The sequence below is a fragment of the Camellia sinensis genome, unplaced genomic scaffold (genome assembly GCF_055761805.1).
Source record: "Camellia sinensis isolate YWXY unplaced genomic scaffold, ASM5576180v1 Unanchor3, whole genome shotgun sequence".
Classification (NCBI taxonomy): Eukaryota; Viridiplantae; Streptophyta; class Magnoliopsida; order Ericales; family Theaceae; genus Camellia; species Camellia sinensis.
Window position 1 is genome coordinate 679,595 of NW_028129178.1, and position 20,349 is coordinate 699,943.

Sequence of the window (20,349 nt, forward strand, 5' to 3'; positions counted from 1 at the left end):
AAGGGTCAAAAAAATAAAAAAAATAAAAGCAAATATTTGCTTTTGACCGCGAAATAGAGCCTTTGTTGAGGAATTTTTACGGCATTAAAAAATGTAATTTTGTCTGCATCGCAATATCTTTAGAAGGAAATATTCTCTCCATTACAAGAAAATGTAATTTTCATGAGGACAACTCCCAGGGTTAAAAAAATTGTCACCCAAACCTTAATTTTCTCAAGGAAATGAGACTTTTGTCGTCAAAATTGTGAAAATAAATTGCCGTTGACCGCGAAATAGAGCCTTTGCTGATGAATGTTGTCAAAATAGAAAGCCGAAATTGACTTTCATGCCAACAATTGATAGCATTTGGTGACCGCGGTCGCCAAAAATCTTTTTTTTTTTTTATTGGTAAAAATAAATTTATTGATAATAAACAAAATAAATAAATAAATAAAAGAATGATTACATCAATACAAGACTAGTGTATCCCAACAAGATGGCAGCTGTCACACCAAAGCCAGAACATAGAGGTTGGCCGGAACCAATTAAAAGCAAAGACACAAAATGTCACATATCGTGTACTTTGAGAATTATATATAAAAAAATTTCAAGTATAATTGAGTTTTCACGTTTATCATTTGCTTCAATTGTTGATATTATGAATTAAAATAAACAATTTTTTATACAATAAGAATTAAATTGACATAATTTAAATATTAAAAATTAAAATAACATGAGTTGCATAGTTTGAAATGGTAATTACCTAATATTGAAACTTCCTTCACACTACTAATACGAAAACACTTCAAATTTGACTTTAATAGACACCCATCATTTACTCATCACTTCTTTTGGTTCTCATTAAATTACTCCTCTTTTTCACCTAACTTTTCCTATTATTCTTCACCAAAGAAAGAATATCTTTTATATTAGTGCTCTACGCTTCTCTCCAGTCCAAACAATATGGAATGGTGTTGCTGTGGACCTCACTATGGGTTCACGGTGGGCCGGTCTTAATTATTTAAAGAATAAGTGTACGGACCATACTTTTGGTCCTTGAAGAATAACAGTAATAATTATTTAAAGAATAATTTTGATTGATTTAAATAACAGTAATACTGCAATCTCATGTCTCAATGATCTAAACCGTTGAATGTATAAAACTCATCGAGTACATCATTTTTCTAACAACAAAAAAATCATGTTAATCGAACATCGATAGTCACTTGATCAGCTTTTCATTTGTGTTTGTGATTTATTTGAAAAATCATAATTGCTGTTGAAACAAATGCAAATTGATCAAATAGTTATAGATATCTGATCAATATGATTTTTTGCAAAGATGATGTAATCGACGAGTTTTATATATTAAACAATTTGAATCAGTGAGATGAGCCTAGAATTGATCCCAATATGACTCAATAGTTCCGTCTAATCTAATTTCGAACTTGAGAGAAACTATAGCCTTATCAAAATGGCCCTCAAGTAAACGAAAAATAAAAATAAAAACTGCACAGTACAATCCATTTATATCTAGGATAAACCGGATTAGAAAAAGGGAAAGACTAAACACCATTAGTCAATTTCAAAATAGCTGTTACTAAGGGGTGGTTTAGGATTTTTTAAATAAGTGTATTTTTTAAAATTTTTTATAAAAAAAATATGTAGATAAAGTAAATAATAAAGTAGAAAGGAGATGTTGATAGATGTTAATTGATATGATCTAAATAAGTGTATATATGTAAAAAAAATAAAAAATAAATAAATAAATAAATAAATTTAGTGTATGCCAAACACTTACTAATTTAATTACATTTAAAATATTTTCATTTATTTTTAAAATACTTTTGGCCTCAATCTCAACACAAACCAGTACATCACATATACAGGTATACTATTTTCTCTGTTTCAAAATATTAGTTCGTTATTCTATTTTTTATTGTCTCAAAATATTAGTTAATTTTCATAGATCAAGTATAAAAATAATATAAATTTTCTATTTTGTCATTCTTTTAAATTCATTAATAACATAAAATATATAATTATGACATTAATATTCCTAAAAAAATTTACTATCAAAAGATAATTTTGAAATATTAATTTTTTTAAAATATAATAATTGTACTATTAAAAAAAATTGAATTCCACAGGTAAAATCATTATTTTAGAACGGAGGGAATAATTAGTGTGTGCCTATATAAGCATAACCCAACTTCAAACACTCCTCATATAGAGAGAGAGAGAGAGAGAGATGGCTAGAGAGACGCAGAACAAGAGCATGTTCATAGAACAAGCCCAAGAGTCCCTTGAAAATGCAGATACTGGCAAGAACTTCGATGACGACGGTCGCCCCAAACGAACAGGTATCATAAATAAACACTGCTATATATCACAAGGTTTTTTTTTTTTTTTTTTCACCGTTTTATATCATCAAATAATATATTACTACTTGGCTTCGTTTACGAATTGGGTTTTGATTTTTGGTTTGTGAAGGAAGTGTGGTGACTGCAAGTGCACATATAATAACAGCTGTGATTGGGTCTGGAGTGCTGTCTCTGGCATGGGCTATAGCTCAGCTGGGTTGGGTAGCCGGACCGGCAGTTCTGATGGCCTTCTCTTTCATCACATACTTCACTTCCACTCTCCTCGCCGACTGTTACAGGTCTCCTGACCCGGTTACCGGCACCAGAAACTACACTTACATGGATGTTGTTAGAGCTCACTTGGGTAAATTTCTCACTCTCACTCTCACTATCACTCAAGTTTTGTTCTCTCTCTCTCTCTCTCTCTCTCTCTCTTTGACTATACAAAACCCACCTTCCCACCTCTCAAATTCAATGCCATAATTTTATTAATGAAAAAGTCTAGAAACAAATAAACTGATCATATGAAAATTATGTCTGATCTGACTCTTAGAAACACATAATCATATAAAGATTGCGTCTGATTTTTTTGATTGGTTTCTATGCAAAGAGTAATTTATATACATATATACATACATATATATATATATATATAAACTAATTACATAATAGATCACTAAAATACAGTTACAATTTAGAATTATGAGGGGCAAAATTTCTAAGTGTAGTAGTTTCTTCAATGGCAATCTCCAATGTTTAATATCTGTAGCTATATATATATATATATTTTTTTTTTTCATGTATCTTTTGTGATTAATTTTATGATTGGTTTTATTGTTGTTGAAACTATGATATGGGTAAAGGTAGAAATTTCAAATATTAATGGGTTTGGGTCTTTCGTGTTTTTCTCAGGAGGTATCCAGGTGAAGCTATGTGGAATAGCTCAGTATGGTAATCTCATAGGTGTTACAATTGGATACACAATAACTGCATCTATTAGTATGGTGTGAGTATAATTTTAATGGACTTGCTTTTCGGTTTTGAATCTTCTTATTTAGTCTTTTATTGTCTTATTTGTAGTTGGGAGAGAATTCAAAAATGAGTGAGACCCCCACTGAAGTGATCCCACCAATGCTGATTAGTCTAATTTTTTTATATTTTTATCCTCCTCTCGTTGACCCCAACGTGTATGTGGGGGTAGTGGGGGTCACCCTCGAGTGGGGTCTGTATTAGTTTTGGGGGAGAATTCTTTCCAGTCCACTATGTGGGTTGGAGGCTTTGTGGGGGTGCAGATATACCATACAATGATTTAATTTTTTTATTTGTTATTTGTACATTATTCATAAACAGAATTATATTAATTTAGTAATTATAATTATGTGATTTTATTAAAAAAATTATGAATTATTTTTAAAATTATACTTATCATCTATTTTTTTAAGACAAATATATATGATGAAATAATATAGTTATAATTATCTTATCAATCTAATTTTTTTCATAATTAATTTATACATAAGGTTTGAAAAAATAAACAATTCAAATTGTCATAATAAAACTTGTGATAGACCTCACAAATCCCAACAATACCTTCTAAACAACAAGGGTGGACCAGACAAAAATCCTCTCCTTTATAGCAGGACCATGGTGATATATTTTTCCGTTCTCTTGACAAACTATTATGTGCTCCTTTAATTAAATCCATGTAGTTCAGTCCATTAATAAATTGTGTCCTATTGTAAATAATTAATTATTTTTTTTATTTTTTATTACTCAATACTCAATGACAATTTATTTACCCACAATAATAATAATACAAGTGAGCTCATTGTTTTGTGTCATGAGAGGCAACACGGGTTCTTATAGGAGAGGTGAGAATTCAGATCTCCCATAGTACTAATCTAACAAAATAATTTACATTCACTAGTTAATAATAACAGGAGTTTATTTCAATTTCTATTCTTAAATTATTTATTTAGTTTCTAAACTATCTATTGAGTTAAAAAAAAGTCTCTAAAGTATATAAATTAAAATTTACTTAAGTTCTTGACCTATCGATTAAATCTATTAAATCCTGAAAATATCTAATTCAAATGTATTTAGTTCCTAAAATGAATACAAAAATAAAATATAAACCTATAAGTACTATAAATTAATAAAATTTCTATATAGTTAAAATTGTATTACAAAAAAACCTAAAATTTTTATTTTGCCGCATTGTTTTACTAGTGAATTTCCTTAATAAGGAGAAGGGTAATTATGTGTACTATTTTCTTGCTTGTATTCTACAATAGCCACTTACTTGCCTTAATCTAATATTAAATGTCGAATTTCGTCTATAATTTTTAATTGATTATCTTTAAAAAAATTTGTTAAGTTATTTTAATAATTAATGTATTATTTATTAGGCAAATTATACTAATAGTCCCTATAGTTTGGGACTCGTGTCATTTTGGTCCCTGATTTTTCAATTGTGACACGTTTGATTCTGAATTTTGAATCTTGTTCCAAATAAGAACGATTAAAAATACCATTGTTAAATTTCAAGGAAAAAATTGTCAATTTAATAAAATATAAACTAATTTGATAAAAATAAATGTCACAAAAATATTTCTAATTTTTTTAAAATTATTTTTATCCACCAATGATAAAATTATGTAAAATTGATAAAAATTAATAAAAATTACATGATTAATTTTTAAAAATTAATTTTACATGATCATCCAAACACATAATAAAAATTAATTTGATAAAAAAAATAAATAAATGTCTAAAAGATTTATCAATTTTACATAATTTTATTTTTAGTGGGTAGAAATAATTTTTTAAAATTCAAAAATATTTGTTTGACATTTATTTTTGTCAAATTAGTTTATATTTTATCAAATTGACGATTTTACCCTTGAAAAATCTAATGATATCTTTAATTGTCTTTATTTAGAACAAAATTCAAAATTCAGAGTCAAATGTGTCACAATTAAAAAGTCAGGGACCAAATTGATACAAGCTCCAAATTATAGGGACTATTAGTGTAATTCACCCGTATTTATTCTATTTTAATTTGTAGCGACGTGCTATTAGTTAAAATATCTTAGTTTAGTTTTTCAGTATATCTAATACTTAAATAATTTTATTAGCAATATTAAGAAACCAAACTCTTATACCAATTTAACAAAACACATTTTAAAGACATAATGGAAATTAAATGTTTTTCTATAATGAAATTTGAACTAAGTAGAGTTTTTTAGTAATTTACAATATTTATAAGCTGGCATTTTATCTTTTCATGGACTAAATAGGTTTGAATTAAATATTTTAGGGATGATAGATTCAATTGATAGTTTAGAGCCTAATAAAATTTTGATTTATATACTTGAAAGATTTAATAAACTCAATCGATAGTTTATGGATTAAATAAACAATTTAACAGTAGTTTATGAATAAATTAATTAATCCTAATAATAATAATAATAATACATATGGAATCCACTCTTTTTTGTGTATAATGATTTAAAAATAAATAAATAAATAAATCCACTTATATATTCCAGTTATTGAAATTATCATATTATGTCGAATGCATTCAAATTGAGTTAATCATATAAATTAAATTAAGCAAATAATAGTCTGAATGAGAGAAATGAGATGAGAGTGAATTTCACTGACAATTCCAGATAAGTTTGTTTTTCATTTAAGCTAAGATAAGTTTGATTTTCAAATGATTATCGATATTCGATCAACGTAATTTTTTATAAAAAATGATATACTCAATAAACTTTACATATTGAATTGTTTGAATTATCAAGATAAATTCGAAATTGAGCCCACCACGGTCTAACAACACCATCCAGCCGAATTTCGAACTGGAGAGAAGCTGTGGCCTTAATAGATTTAGAATTTCATCACAACCATTGATGAAGTGGAGTGTGTTGATTTATTCACTACAACATATCAGAGTTTTAAAGATCAAGCTTTTTTTTGTCTCTAAAAGTATAAATTTTGTTGTAAAAAATATTTAGAGACTAATTTCAATTGTTGCAAGGATAGTCGCTAAAAAGTCGTCCAAAAAAAATCAAAAAATGGGCTTTTAGGGACAATTTTGGAAATGTCACTAATAAATACATTTTTAGGGACAAAATAACTTAGTCCCAAAAAGGTTTATTTTTTAGACAAAATTTTTGGTCCTAAAAGGTCAGTAATTCATCACTAAATGTCTAATTTTGTAACTAAAATTAAAATAATAGCACTTTTGATGACAAAAATATTTTGCCTGTAAAAAGTAATTTTATCTCTAAATTCTTGTTTCTAAAACTTTAATTTCTTGTAGTTATGAAAGTTGAAAAGTTCAAATAAAAAAAATTTCTTCTGCTTGCATAGGACTAGTCACATAATCAAATTCAACCCTCTCATGTGAGTATGGAATCACAAAAAGGTATAACCCACCTAATATGGGAAAAATATGTGAGATTTTGTGATTTTCTTTTTCCTTTTATTATTTATTAAAGTTCAGGTTGTCAAAAAAATAATTTACCTGTTATGTGTTTCTTATTACATCGTGAATCAGGGCAGTGAATAGGTCAAATTGTTTCCACAAATATGGTCATCATGTGAAGTGTTCAACATCAAACTATCCCTTCATGATCATATTTGCCATCATTCAGATCATTCTCAGTCAAATACCAAATTTTCACAAGCTCTCATGGCTCTCTATTCTCGCAGCTGTCATGTCCTTCGCTTATTCTTCCATTGGTGTTGGACTCTCCATTGCTAAAGTAGCAGGTAAGGAAGAGAGAGAGAGAGAGAGAGAGAGAGAGAGAGAGAGAGAGAGAGACACTAACATATAACAAGTAGAGCTAAAAATTTTTTGTAGAAACTTGAATAGATTATGTCAATCACATTTATTTTGCTATGATCTAACTTAATTTTAAATATTGATATGAGAAGATGTATCAACATCGATCGCTCGTAGGATTATAATATTTGGAATATAAAATCAAATCAATTTTTATTTTTTTAATTTTATAGTAGTTGAACCAGTCATATTTACACTGACCATATCAATTGTAAATCAATTATAGACTAATACATATCGAAAATCAAACAATATATATTATTTTTATTCCATCTAATATACCGAAATATATAAATGTCAAAAATATGAAATAAAATACCCCCCCAAAAAAAAGGAAAAACCCATCATGTAGATATTTAAAATCAAGTCCAAATTATGCCAAGTTTAAATTGCGGCTATCTTTAGCATTAACATGAGATGACCCTTCTCATATTACTATTTTTCCAATTATTTTTGTTATTGTTGTTTAAATATTTGCTTTGTGTATGAGTTGTTGTGATTAATGATTGGTTAATGTGATATGGTGTGGTGAATGCATGACTATGGGGGAAGGAGGTGCACATGCAAGGACAAGCCTAACAGGAGTGACAGTAGGGGTAGACGTGTCAGCATCAGAAAAGGTTTGGAGAAGCTTCCAAGCCATTGGAGACATAGCATTTGCTTATGCTTACTCCACTGTTCTCATCGAGATACAGGCAAGCTCCTCCTTCAGCTTCTGTATCTATCTGCAACATATCATGTATGTATCTATGTATGTATGACCCTTTTTAGAAACAAGACATTGTGTGGTGATTATAATGAGTGGCATAGTGAGTATTAAAGATTCAGTTTCTCTCCAATACTCTCTTCCTCTAGTCATTATTCAGTAATTGATTCAAATGACTAGTTGTTGGACTTGTTAAGTGACTTAGTTTTCTCCATCATCCAAACGACTAACCATTTTAATCAAGTGCTAAATAATAATTAAAGAAGAAAGTGTTAAAAATGATCCTCTTCCGACTAGGATCAGATTGAAACTGAGAGCCCTGTCATATTATGCATATACCTACCGAAAGTGACAAAATATGTTTGGTCCAGAGGGTGTCTCCATGTGCTTTACTTGCAATAAGAACCAAATAATTAGCGGACTCTTGTCCACTAGGTCTAATCCAAATGAAGGCCATTTATGACCAAATATAGTTTTGTTCTTCTCTTTCTTTTTTCCTTTTACAAGAGTTTAGTGTCCATACAGATTACAGAGAGATACATTTCAGTGATTCCTTATGGACCATTGGAATTTATGGACCACAAGCCTTCAGAGATTTTGGCCACTTAATGAATTAGGCCTTTTCACAACGAAGTGAGAGCCCACCACCCTTTTCTATTTTTGTGGGTAACATCCATCTGATGATAAGCACGAAACTGTTTGGTCCAACCGGCCATTTATATTTTATTATTTTTTACTTTTTTATAGAGGTTAGTTTGTTAATTATAACTAAAGGGTCGTCACTACTCAATATCAATTTGAACTCCTGACTTTCTCCTCACCATACCCTATGGTGTGGTTATAAGACCACTGGGCCAAACTAATTGTCTGAATTGGCTAGTTAGGCAGATCCGAAAACCTAAACCTTGTACGGTACACTTTAATTTTTAGAACAAATCATACTAAGATCCTCTTTAATAAGACTAAAATGACATGTTTGTTTAGATAAATTGGATTAGATTACCTTTACTAGGACTATTAATAATCATGGCATTATCAATCCTTTCGAATTGTATTCACCAAAAAATTACAAATTGTATACCATATCTCATGCTTAGATTGTTCTAAGATTATGAAAATGGATTGATAAAATTTAATAATTTTTTAATTTAGTCAATTAATATGCACTACTCTAAACATTTTAATGGAAAGAGCAAAAGATATAGGCTGATCAAAGGAACTGTTGTGGGTCATAGTGAACTAAAGTTGTCTCATCTTCAGTTCACAGATGCCACAATTATTTTTTGTGAAGCAAATTGGGAGGAAATCATTACAATAAAGAGAATTTTGAGACGTTTTGAAATAATATCTGGGTTGAAGATTAATTTTCATAAAAGTAAAGTTTGTGGAATTGGTGTTGAGGATGATTTGGTGAAGGCCTTTGCCAAAAAGTTGAATTGTTTTAACTCAAAAGTTGCCTTTGAATTATTTAGGTTTGCCTTTAGGTGCAAATCCAAGGAGTACGAGAATGTGGCAGCCATTGGTTGATAAATTTAAGAAGAAACTAGCTTTATGGAAGAGGAAATGCTTATCATTTGCAGGTAGACTTATCCTAATTAAGTCTGTATTATCAAGTTTTCCTATATATTTTATGTCTATATTTAAGATGCCAGTGGGTATTGCCAAACTGTTAGATAGAATACAATCCACTTTTCTGTGGGGTGGTGATGAGGTGAAGAGAAAAATGTACCTTGTAAAGTGGGAGGAGGTGTGCAAAAATAAAAGCAAATGTGGGCTTGGTGTGAGGAAGCTCAGTGAGTTCAATGAGTGTTTGCTAATGAAATGGTGGTGGAAGTATGGCTTTGAGGATAAAGCATTATGGAAACAAGTGCTATGTTGCAAGTATGGTCAGTTTGGTGGTAGATGGAGTCCCTTGGCAATGGAGTTAGGGAGGGTTTCATTTTTGTGGAAGGATATTTTGTCTTGAAGTGGTCTTGCGAATTATTAGAGCAATTTCCATCAGCTCACGAATGGGATAGTTTTTTTTAACTATGTTGTTTGGATTGGGTGGTATATATGGAAGGATCGCAACAGTTTTGTCTTCAATCATCATCCGATAGAGCCCTCCTTGACTTTACATCGAGCTCGAGCGGTGAAGGAGGAATTTGACTCTGTCTTCGAGTCTAAGGAGGAGTTACATTCTCAGGTTTTCGATAGAATCCTTTGAGGGTGTGTAACGCCCCAAAATAAATGCTATAAACCATCTACAATATCGATCACATAACAACATGTGATGAAATAATTATCTTTTATTTATCTCAATAGCTTTGTATAAGAGGTGACATATGCAGATATAAATTCATAAGTCTAACCATGAATCTATAACATATGTACAACAAGAGATAAGATATGAAAGTAAAATAAATAAATAAATGCCCTAAAGGCTTAAAACTTTCCAAGATAGTTCTTGGTAGGGGTGAAAGAATAACCGGAAGGACCGACCAAACCGACCGAACCGAACGGTTTTCAGTCGGTGTTTTAAGTTTTCAATCGTTCGGTTCGGTTTACGTTTTTTAGTTTTTTGAACCGAACCGCACCGAACCGAACCGACTTATATAATATTAATAAGCCCAAAATGTGAGGCCCCAAACCTATGTAGGAATTACATGGCCTGAGCCCAAATTTTATGCAAAATGGATAGAAATATAGGCCCAAAATGTGAGGCCCAACTAGGGGGAAAAAAAAAGGCCAAAAAATCGAAAAATCGAAAAAACCACACCACACCATAATAAACCGAACCGCGCCGGTTTATGTCATTTTTCTGGGCGGTTCGGTTCACAAATATGAAAAACCGAAATGATCGGTTCGGTGCAAAATTAGTGAAAAAACCGACCAAACCGAACCGATTTCACCCCTAGTTCTTGGTTACAACAAAAGTAGACTTAAGTCCAATACAGTTTAAGCTTTTGGCTTGTACAAAATAAATACAATAAATACAAAAAAAGAAGTTGTCGCTCCAAGTCCTCCCAAGCTATTACCTTGGCGGATGTGTATCATCAGCACTTGAAATGTTTTTTCTACGTATGGTGAGCCAAAGTCTAGTAAAAATAATCAAAGTTAATGTCTCAATTCATAAATCATTTCTATTTCAATAGAAAATAAGGTAGTGAATCACACTCTGAGAATTTCAAAACAATACAACATTTTCCAGAAATTTTGTACGGAGGAAACCGTAAACGGGCACTTATGTATACGCGCGATTTTTGGGACTTTCACTCAGGACACACAAGCCAACCTAATTGATGTAACAATAATTCCTTTCTTAGATTCACCCATTTTCTCTAAACAGTAACATTTTCAATGTATAAATGTGAGATAATGATCAATGCAATGAATGAAAAAATAGTTTTAATTCTCCTAATTCACATACAATTTCTATAACACTCATAGCTATCCTCTACCAATAGCCCAAAACAGATATTTCTCAACAAATAAACAATTAACAATAAAGATAAACTTTCTAAATTTTCAAGTGGTGAGTGATAATACATATATAACTTCATCATACTCATCAACATCATCTCAATTTCACAATTCCAATATCAATCTCAAAATTTATAAGATTAATATTTGAGACATTTAAGACAAAATCTCTTTTTCTCCCAAAATCAATCCCAACATTCAAAATCAATAATTTATTCCTAACTTAACATTGTTTTCCACATAAAAATCATTCTCAAGAATCCATTTGACAAACCTCTCTTTTGATTTTTACCCAAAACCCTAGATTGTTCCAAATCTTTCAAAAATCTCAACATGGCTTACAAATAACAAATAACTAAGTTCAAACTCATAAAAAGTATGGAAAGTATCCCTACCTCAAGCTAGAACACGAGAGAGAGAGAGAGAAAGAGAGTGAGGGAAACCCAAAGATGCCAAAAACCAACTTTGCTCCATTTAGAACAAAGCCTACATCTTTTTAAAAAAGGCACACGGGTGAAAAGATCGACGAATCTAGGCGTATTTGAGGAAAATAGGTGAGTTTTAGAGAGGGAGTTAGAGAAAATAGGGTATTGAAACGTTTAGAGAGAGAGATAGAGATGGCTGAAAAAGTGACTTAGAAAAGTGATTTTACGAACTGATATAAACAATTCACTCAAGCACAAGATGTGTCACTCGAGCAACCAGACGCAATAAGTTGTTCCGTTCAAGCATAAGAAGTGTTGCTGGAGCACAGAATACAAACTCCTAATATTTTTACAGACAAAAGACCGTCACTCAAGTCCCAATAGTTTTACAAACCTGCAAAAGTACTGGAGGTTCACAAAGACCGCTCGAGCGAAGGAACAAAAATCTAAGCAACAAAAGTTTAAAAACAAACTACCAACCTGTTCCAAATGCAATCAACACATCACAAAAGCCAAACTCAAGGAGAAATAGTGGGAAACAAGACAAGAACAACTATATAAGGAAAAGAAACCTGAATCCAAAAGTCAAATGGGTCGGATTTAAACCAGAAATGCTATAGAGTGAATTGGTGGCAAGCCTCCAAATCTGGTGTTCTTAAAATTAACTTTGATGCGACTTTTCAGAAAGGGACCTAGGTTGCTTCTACTGTAGTTCTCGTGAGGGATGCAAGAGGCAGGTTGTTTGATGGTCTTACCAAAAGCTAGAAAAGCTCTTCTTCTTTGCGGGGTGAAGCCTTAGCATGTAGAAGTGCATGCCAACTAGCACATGCTTGCAATTTCAATTCAATAGAAATTGACGGAGATAACCAAGTTGTTATTCAGTTCAAAAGAAAAAAAAAAAAAAAGATGAACGAGAGATGAGTATAGAACCACTTCACATGAGTCTTAACCACGTGATTAGAAATGGAATTAGGGATCTCAATTAGGAAATGTAACATCTCTCAAACTTAAAATATACAGATCTACTATTGGTGAAACAAACCCTTTTTTTTTCACTAGACTAGTCGTCTGATCTTTGTTGTTTAGGTGCAATCCATTCATAACTGATTGCCGAAATGACATTGAACTATTAGCGTTACATTTGAGCCCTTTACATTTGAGCCCACATTTGCGTGAGTGGCCCAAATTCTACTTAGCAAGTTGGAAGTTTCATTTCAAGTTTGATCTTCTAAAATTTTATCGAAACAATTAAAAAAAAACAATGAAGTGGTGAATAATTTAAATGTAACAAGTGATTGTTTGTCAAATGTATCAATTGTTTATATAAATATTGTTGACTTTGTCAATTACAAATGTCTATAAATAAAATTTTTAAGGTTAAAATTAATTAAATTTTATATTCACTCAGCCATATCATAGGGAATGTTGAATAAATTTGTTATCACAATAAAAGTTGAATAAATTAATTAGGTTATTTATTGAAAAATATGTAGTACATAAGTCAGATTTTGCAAATTTAATTAGTAATTTTACATTTAAGAATGTGAGAAGAGTAATATTTATGTGATATTTTGATTTAATTTTTGTTTCGTATTATATTTTTTAATTTTTCTTGAAAAATTAAAAATAAGACTTTTTTTTTTCTTTTTAATCTTTTTGAGTTCTAAAGCAACAAAATCATTTTTTTTAAAAAAATATTTTTGACTTGTAATGACGTGTTTTTATCTTAATCTATATAAGTAAATTTGGATACATAATTTTAATGAATACCCACACACACACACACACACACACACACACACACACATATATATATATATATGCAAGCAAACTTTGTGTGAATATTAATAAATAAAAAAAATATGCATACATATCATTTTGGGGGATGCACCAATAAACCCCAAATTAATAACTTATACACTGTTTAGTCCTAAAAGTTTTCTTATAGACTGAAAGGTCCCATTACAATGTTTCAAACATCAGATTAATGTTTCAAACATTAGATTTCAAACATCTAATGTTCATCAGATTTCAATAATGTTTGAAATTATAGGATGAATGTTTCAAACATTAGATTTCAAATATCTAATGTTCATCAGATTTCAATAAATTTTGAAATTATAGAATGAAACATCAGATTCATTTATATCATGAACATCATGATGATGTATAAATGGAACTAAATGAAGCATAAGAAAATTTTTAGAACTAAATGGTTCAACTTTTCAGAAACTAGGATTTATGAGTAAATTTTCCTATCATGTTACTAATAATTTATTTTAATAAGTATAGAGGTCTTGTTTCTAGAGTTTGCCTAAGGTCACCAAAACTAAGGGCCGACCCTGCTTGAATCTACACAAACTAGGCTCCACTCAAGACAAGTTCCAAAATGATATTAATCATTGATCTGGTAGATAAGATGCTCGCGTATTCCACTGCTTTCATGATGCATCTTCTCTCTCTCTCTCTCTCTTATTTCTCTCCCACCATTTGTATAAAAAAGAAAAAGAAAAATCCAAAATACTCTATCTTGACCTAGGATAAACTTGCAAAATCGAACACACTTTCATGTACAACAATAGTTAGGAAAGACATCAAAAATAGGTGATCCAGAGGGTTAGAAACTTAGGACACAAAATTCTCCACCCCAAGAAGGTGTTTATTCCTTGTTTCATGCATGACCAAAGATTTACCCTTTTGTTTTCAAATTTATGTGTTTCCCTGTTTTAGGAATGTAATCAGTTCTGTACGGTCGGCAAGGTAAAATTTGTCACAAAACCGATAATGTCAGTTTTATCATTTTTAGCACCGATATAGATCACTTTTTCCATCAAACCGTACTGAATCATATCAATTGAAACAGTTCGGTTTATTACAATTTAATCGATTTAGAATTTTTCAAATTTAAGTTATTTTTCGTGTAGTCACTTGTTTATATAAAAATATTGAGTTTGCCATTTATCAACCATTTCAAATATATCAAATTCATCAATTTAATAAATACTTTACAATTTCTATATTAACAAAAATACAAATAAAAAAAAATAATAATAAATACTAAAGATTCAAGAATAGTGAGTAAAGAGTTAAAGATTATATATAATAAGGGTATCCTAACGTAGGTAATAGGGATGATAAGGATAATTAATTGATATTAATAATTTATTATACTCATTAATATCATTATATTATTAAATTATATATATTATAAATAGAATTTATGTTGAAGCGATTGGTTTCGGTTTAATTAGGCGCATAAAGTGCTTAAATCGATGCTGAATCGAAAATCAAAAAAAAAATAAAATTAAAAAAATGGCACAAATCAATTCTTGTTAAAAAAATCGAAGAAATACAGGTGGTTTGGTCCAATTCAATCAGTTTGGTCAGTTTTTTTGAATTTTTTTATATACCTTGTTTGAATATACTCTTAGTCATTCTATGATATAATAATCTTGAGACATGATCTAATTGTTAAGAGTACATCGAGTCAAAGGGTCAAAAAAAAAAAAAATTAAAAATTAAAGATAGAAAATCTCATGCCTCCATTGATTCATGATCTAATTTTTTTATTTATAGAAAACAGATTTATGATTGTGAATAGAGTAATGATACATCCCTCTAATTTTGAAACTCTAATTGAGCTCTAATGATGTGACAAAAAATAAAAAATAAAAATAAAATAAAGTCAAAGCCAAAGCCAAAGCCAAAATATCACATCACAGTGGGATCTATTCAAATTAGAACTCATTAGAGCTCCTTTATTATTGGAGCTCCCAATCATTTTTCTTGTGGATAATGGGACATAAAGAAAGAATTTTTTTTAGAAGAGAGAATGCTAAGCCGAAATTTAGAATCAATTGATTGGAAAACAAGAAGCAGAGAGAGCAAAATGATTGATTATCTAGACCGCATGTCTCCAATCCCACAATGGACTGGACCAAAGGGATGTTAAGGCTCATCAAGATCCATGTTTTGTTGATTTGAACTATACTCATCTCATAAGTCATAGTGCATAGATCATTTATGAAAAATTATGTTAATTTGATCAACGTAATGACATGATTTCATAGTAAATTTGTATTCGCAGGACACACTAAAATCACACCCTCCGGAGAACAGAGTGATGAAGAAAGCTTCACTAGTGGGAGTTTCAACAACCACCCTCTTCTACGCCTCTTGCGGTTGTCTTGGCTATGCTGCTTTTGGAAACAATGCACCTGGAAATTTCCTCACTGGGTTCGGTTTCTATGAGCCTTTCTGGCTAATCGACTTTGCTAATGTTTGCATTGCTGTTCACCTAATCGGTGCCTACCAGGTATGTAACGTATAAATTTCGATTAATTACACTAATATCCTGCCTACATTTTATTTGAATTGAATTTAAACAAATCAACTATAAAGTTATATTACTTTCACATCTTTCAGAAAGAGTACACTTATACTATTTTCTTATGATTTAAGATTTAAATGTACAAATTTAAAATTAAGAGGTAAAATAATATTTAAGTAATTAATAGCTAAAATAAAGTATTTGTAACTAACTTGTAAATTCAAAATGAATAAAGCCCCAAAATCTCTTGTTCCCAAATCCCTGCAAGGCTGGCAAATCCAAGTTCAAGGCCACCTAGGGCCATGCTGTCATTCTCATATCATCAGTCAATTTAATTTCGTTTACAATATCTTACCAGATAGAATAGTATCACCGTTGCATTTAATGTTTATTTATTTACAGTGCACACTTCTGGCATGCTTCGGCAACATGCATTCACAATGCCAACCATGTGTTCTCAATATACTTCCAATCATATGATTAAAAAAATAAAAAAATGAAATAACTGCATGTAATTTCCATTTAGTTGGGGGTCTAGAAGGGTATAGATTAGGTACAGAGTTAGTCTCAACATAATTTGCACAAAAGTGGTTACTCTTAACTTCAAATCCACAATTTCAAAATTAGTAAGTCAAGTTTTAACCATCGAACCAGTAGCCCTTTGTATATACTATAAACTTCAAAACATGAAAATTCCAAGGCACCATGACAATCCTAGAAATGCATTTGGGAACAAAAAATTTAATGACAAATCCACCATGACATACACGATTGCCACACCTGCAGGTTTTTTGCCAACCGATATTCGCATTCGCAGAGAGCCGTTGTCACAAGCGCTGGCCAGATCGCAAATTCATAACAAGTGAGTATGCCGTAAAAATCCCATTTTGGGGTGCCTATTACATCAACCTCTTCAGATTGGTGTGGCGAACAACCTACGTAATATTGACAGCAGTGCTAGCCATGATATTCCCTTTCTTCAACGACTTCCTGGGCTTGATCGGTGCAGCGTCATTCTATCCATTGACTGTGTATTTCCCCATAGAGATGCACATTGCACAGTCAAAAATACCCAGGTTCTCATTCACATGGATTTGGCTGAAAATCCTCAGTTGGGCTTGCCTTGTCATATCGCTAGTAGCTGCTATTGGATCAATTCAGGGACTAGCTGTAGCTCTCAAGACATACAAGCCCTTCAAAACTCAGAATTAACTGATATTTGTACTATTAACTAAAATGCAATATGATCTGTAATTGATGAGACTCCTTTGCTAGCTACTCGAAATGTATGACAATTTGGAAGCACATCTAAAGAGCATAAAAGCACAATCAGTTTGAGTATTACAGGTTTTCTAGTCATATTATGTCTATAAATTCATCTAAAATTCACACAAAATCCATATTCAAGAAACTTCAATATGGCATTGCATGAGTAAGCTTCCATGATATTCTGGTGTGTTCTTCGAAGAACACAGAACAGGCAGTTTTATTGTGGCATATCTAGGCAGCTCTCAAGTATATGGTATATTGTCATGGAAGTTACAAGCATGTCTGATTCAGCTTTAGATGCATAACACTATACAACAAATTACAAAGCAAACCAAACTTTAGGAAGAACCAAACCTAGGAGTTGTCTGGTGCAACTGAAAATCAAAAAACAGAATTTAAAAGCACCCTTATCCTAACTTTTCGATAGTCAGTTCTTTTGGGTTTTTTTTTTTTTTTTTTTTCACACATAAAAATCAACTATTCCATTATGGCCCCAAGTCATGAGAAAGTAAGAATCTTAATGCTGTGTTTGGTTGAGGGATTTGGAGAGGAATTTAGAAAAGGAAAGGGAAAAGGTGTGTGAAAATAAATGAAATGTAAGTATATTTTATTCACATTTCACCTAACTTTTTCCTTTTCCTTTTCAAATCCCTCCTCAAATCCCCTAACCAAAGTAAAATCATCCGATAGCATCCTCAAATTGGAATAAAAGTAGGCTACCTGACCATCCCATCAAAATATCGACTTTAAACCGCACTAACAAAATTTCCCCAAAGATTCTTAAATATTAAATGGCCAAAAAATTTATTTATTTATTTATTTATTTTTCCTTGTCGTAAGTGACCAAAAAGGTGAATTCCTGATAAATAGTTAATATTTCGAATTTTATGTAATACATCCAATATGTTAAATTCCACAAAAAATAACAAATATCAACCAGAAATTAATCAGTACTCTCTCAAAAACAAATATTTAAATCCAAAAAAATAAAAAATAAAAGTGGATGAAGCTTTTATTTGAATGTGCAACAACAGAAATCAAAAAAATTTCTACAACATTTCCACTACTCAATCTGCGAAGTTTAGGTGTTGTCTTAGTTTAGTCCAACCAAATGTCCAACATTCTCCAGCCACCATGGTCTTCAGCTGAGTAGCACGTTTTAACCAGCACAAATTGTCATATATTAAATTATTTCTTGTAAAAATTATGGTTGCGTTTGGTAGAATTTTAAAATTACGATTTGAGAATAGAGTTGTATTTTAAATTTATGAGTTTTGGAATTATGATTTGAAAAGAGAAAATTTGTTTGGTTATGAGTTTTGAAAATATTTTTAAATTGAGTTTTGAATTTTTGATGTGACATATGAAAAGAAAAAATTTGTTTGGTTATGAGTTTTGAAAAGAGTTTTTAAAACTTTATTTAAAAACTTATAATTCATAACCAAACACATAACTCAAAACTCTATTCAAAATTTTATTCAAAACTCATAATCACACTCTTTTCAAAATTCAATTTAAAAAAATAATTTCCCATTTTGGTCTAAAAAAAATAATTTTTATATTTAAAAAATATCAAAACAAAATTTTTTCCCCCCAAATAACACGTAATTGGCAAATTGCAAAAATACATAAATAAATAAATAAATAATATACTGTTCTGGTCAACTGGCCAGTCGACTGGGCGGACGACCTGGTAAATCTAAAAAAGTTGAAAACTCACTAGGAAGAGCTGTACCAAACATGTTGTGAAAGGTATTTTGAAATGTGAGGTTAGAATTAGTTTTTGAAAACCCCATTCAAACAGAGACTTCGCGTATGAGGGTGGAACTAAGATTCCAAAGCTACACCAAACACAGCCTATGAAATTATTGAAGTAATTTAACCAAAAAAAAAAGAAAAAGACTATAAACAAAACTATCACAAGAATGTCATAAAACCTTATACATTGCTTTCAAAATTCAAATACTAGAACTAGGATACTTCCCAATACAGTTATTGAGGAATTGAATGCAACTAACATGGTCTTCTTGTGGCAGAAATAAAAGGACAAAAACCTGTGGCACTAGTAGATTTTGAATATTGTCAAACAATATTAGGACAAAGATATGAGTAGTAAAATGAATTCAAAATAGAAAATATTTGGTTCAAAAATTTATAAGATATAACAAGATTTTACCAGTCAATCTTTAATTAAAAAATCCAAAGGTGAAGATTGTTCTCAATCTCCCTTCGATTTATTCTCCAGTATACAAGTCAATGGTTTAGTGTTTCGAAATAGAATCATGCGGTACATAGAGTGAATTTTAATATTCTGATAATGCAGAGAGAAATGAGAAACTATTGAGTTTGCATAAGCCAAAGGAATATGAAAATTACCAGTTACTTTTTAAATCAAAGTTGTGACAACCAATGTGGGGTGTACAAAAAGGAGGGCAGCAAAGTTTTCTCCTACTTTTCATGGCAACCAGCTGCTCAAGTGGATTGGAGGGAAAGGATGGCCACTCCCAATGATCGGAATCATCATTGGAAGTGGCTGTCTTATAATGATCAGTCGAGAGTGTAGGAGGGGGAAACAAACCCGTACTTTTTCATAGTGACCAACTTCTCAAGTGTGGCGGGAAGGTGATGGATGGCCATGCCCAACGATCATTTGAGATTTACTTACGACCATTAAACCTCAACATGATGGTCTTCTTAATGGCACCCTTGATTATCATAGTGACCATCAATGCAAGCCTCATGAAAAAACACATGGCTCACGGGCCGGCCTGAGCTTGGCCCGATCCTAAAAATTATGGGCTATTGTTGGGCTGAGAGGTAAGGTCCATGGGTTCGACCCATAAGCCCGTGCCAATAGCTCATTTAAGTTTTGTTACCGTTGAGAGCTTTATACTTTTTTTTTTATTAAAGATGGTTCTCCATATGATTGAAGAATAACACTAAAAATTATTTTTTTTCTATTA

General features: G+C 31.0%; 1 protein-coding gene across 3 annotated transcripts; it reads left to right on the plus strand.

Annotated features, from left to right (window-relative positions):
- Positions 1–2,205: 2,205 nt before the first annotated feature.
- Positions 2,206–17,461, plus strand: LOC114300167 (amino acid permease 6). Of its 3 annotated transcripts, XM_082912259.1 has the most exons (8): positions 2,206–2,342; positions 2,473–2,706; positions 3,255–3,348; positions 6,907–7,121; positions 7,747–7,889; positions 9,373–9,480; positions 15,875–16,102; positions 16,904–17,461. In XM_082912259.1, the coding sequence occupies exons 1-6, from the start codon at positions 2,231–2,233 to the stop codon at positions 9,382–9,384; spliced, it is 810 nt and encodes a 269-aa protein (XP_082768385.1). In that variant the 5' UTR covers positions 2,206–2,230; the 3' UTR covers positions 9,385–9,480; positions 15,875–16,102; positions 16,904–17,461. The 3 variants fall into 3 exon arrangements, with proteins under 3 accessions (XP_082768385.1, XP_082768384.1, XP_082768383.1); XM_082912258.1 differs by lacking the exon at positions 9,373–9,480 and having other exon boundaries at positions 7,747–7,933; XM_082912257.1 differs by lacking the exons at positions 2,206–2,342; positions 2,473–2,706; positions 3,255–3,348; positions 6,907–7,121; positions 9,373–9,480 and having other exon boundaries at positions 7,588–7,933.
- The last annotated feature ends 2,888 nt before the right edge of the window (positions 17,462–20,349 follow it).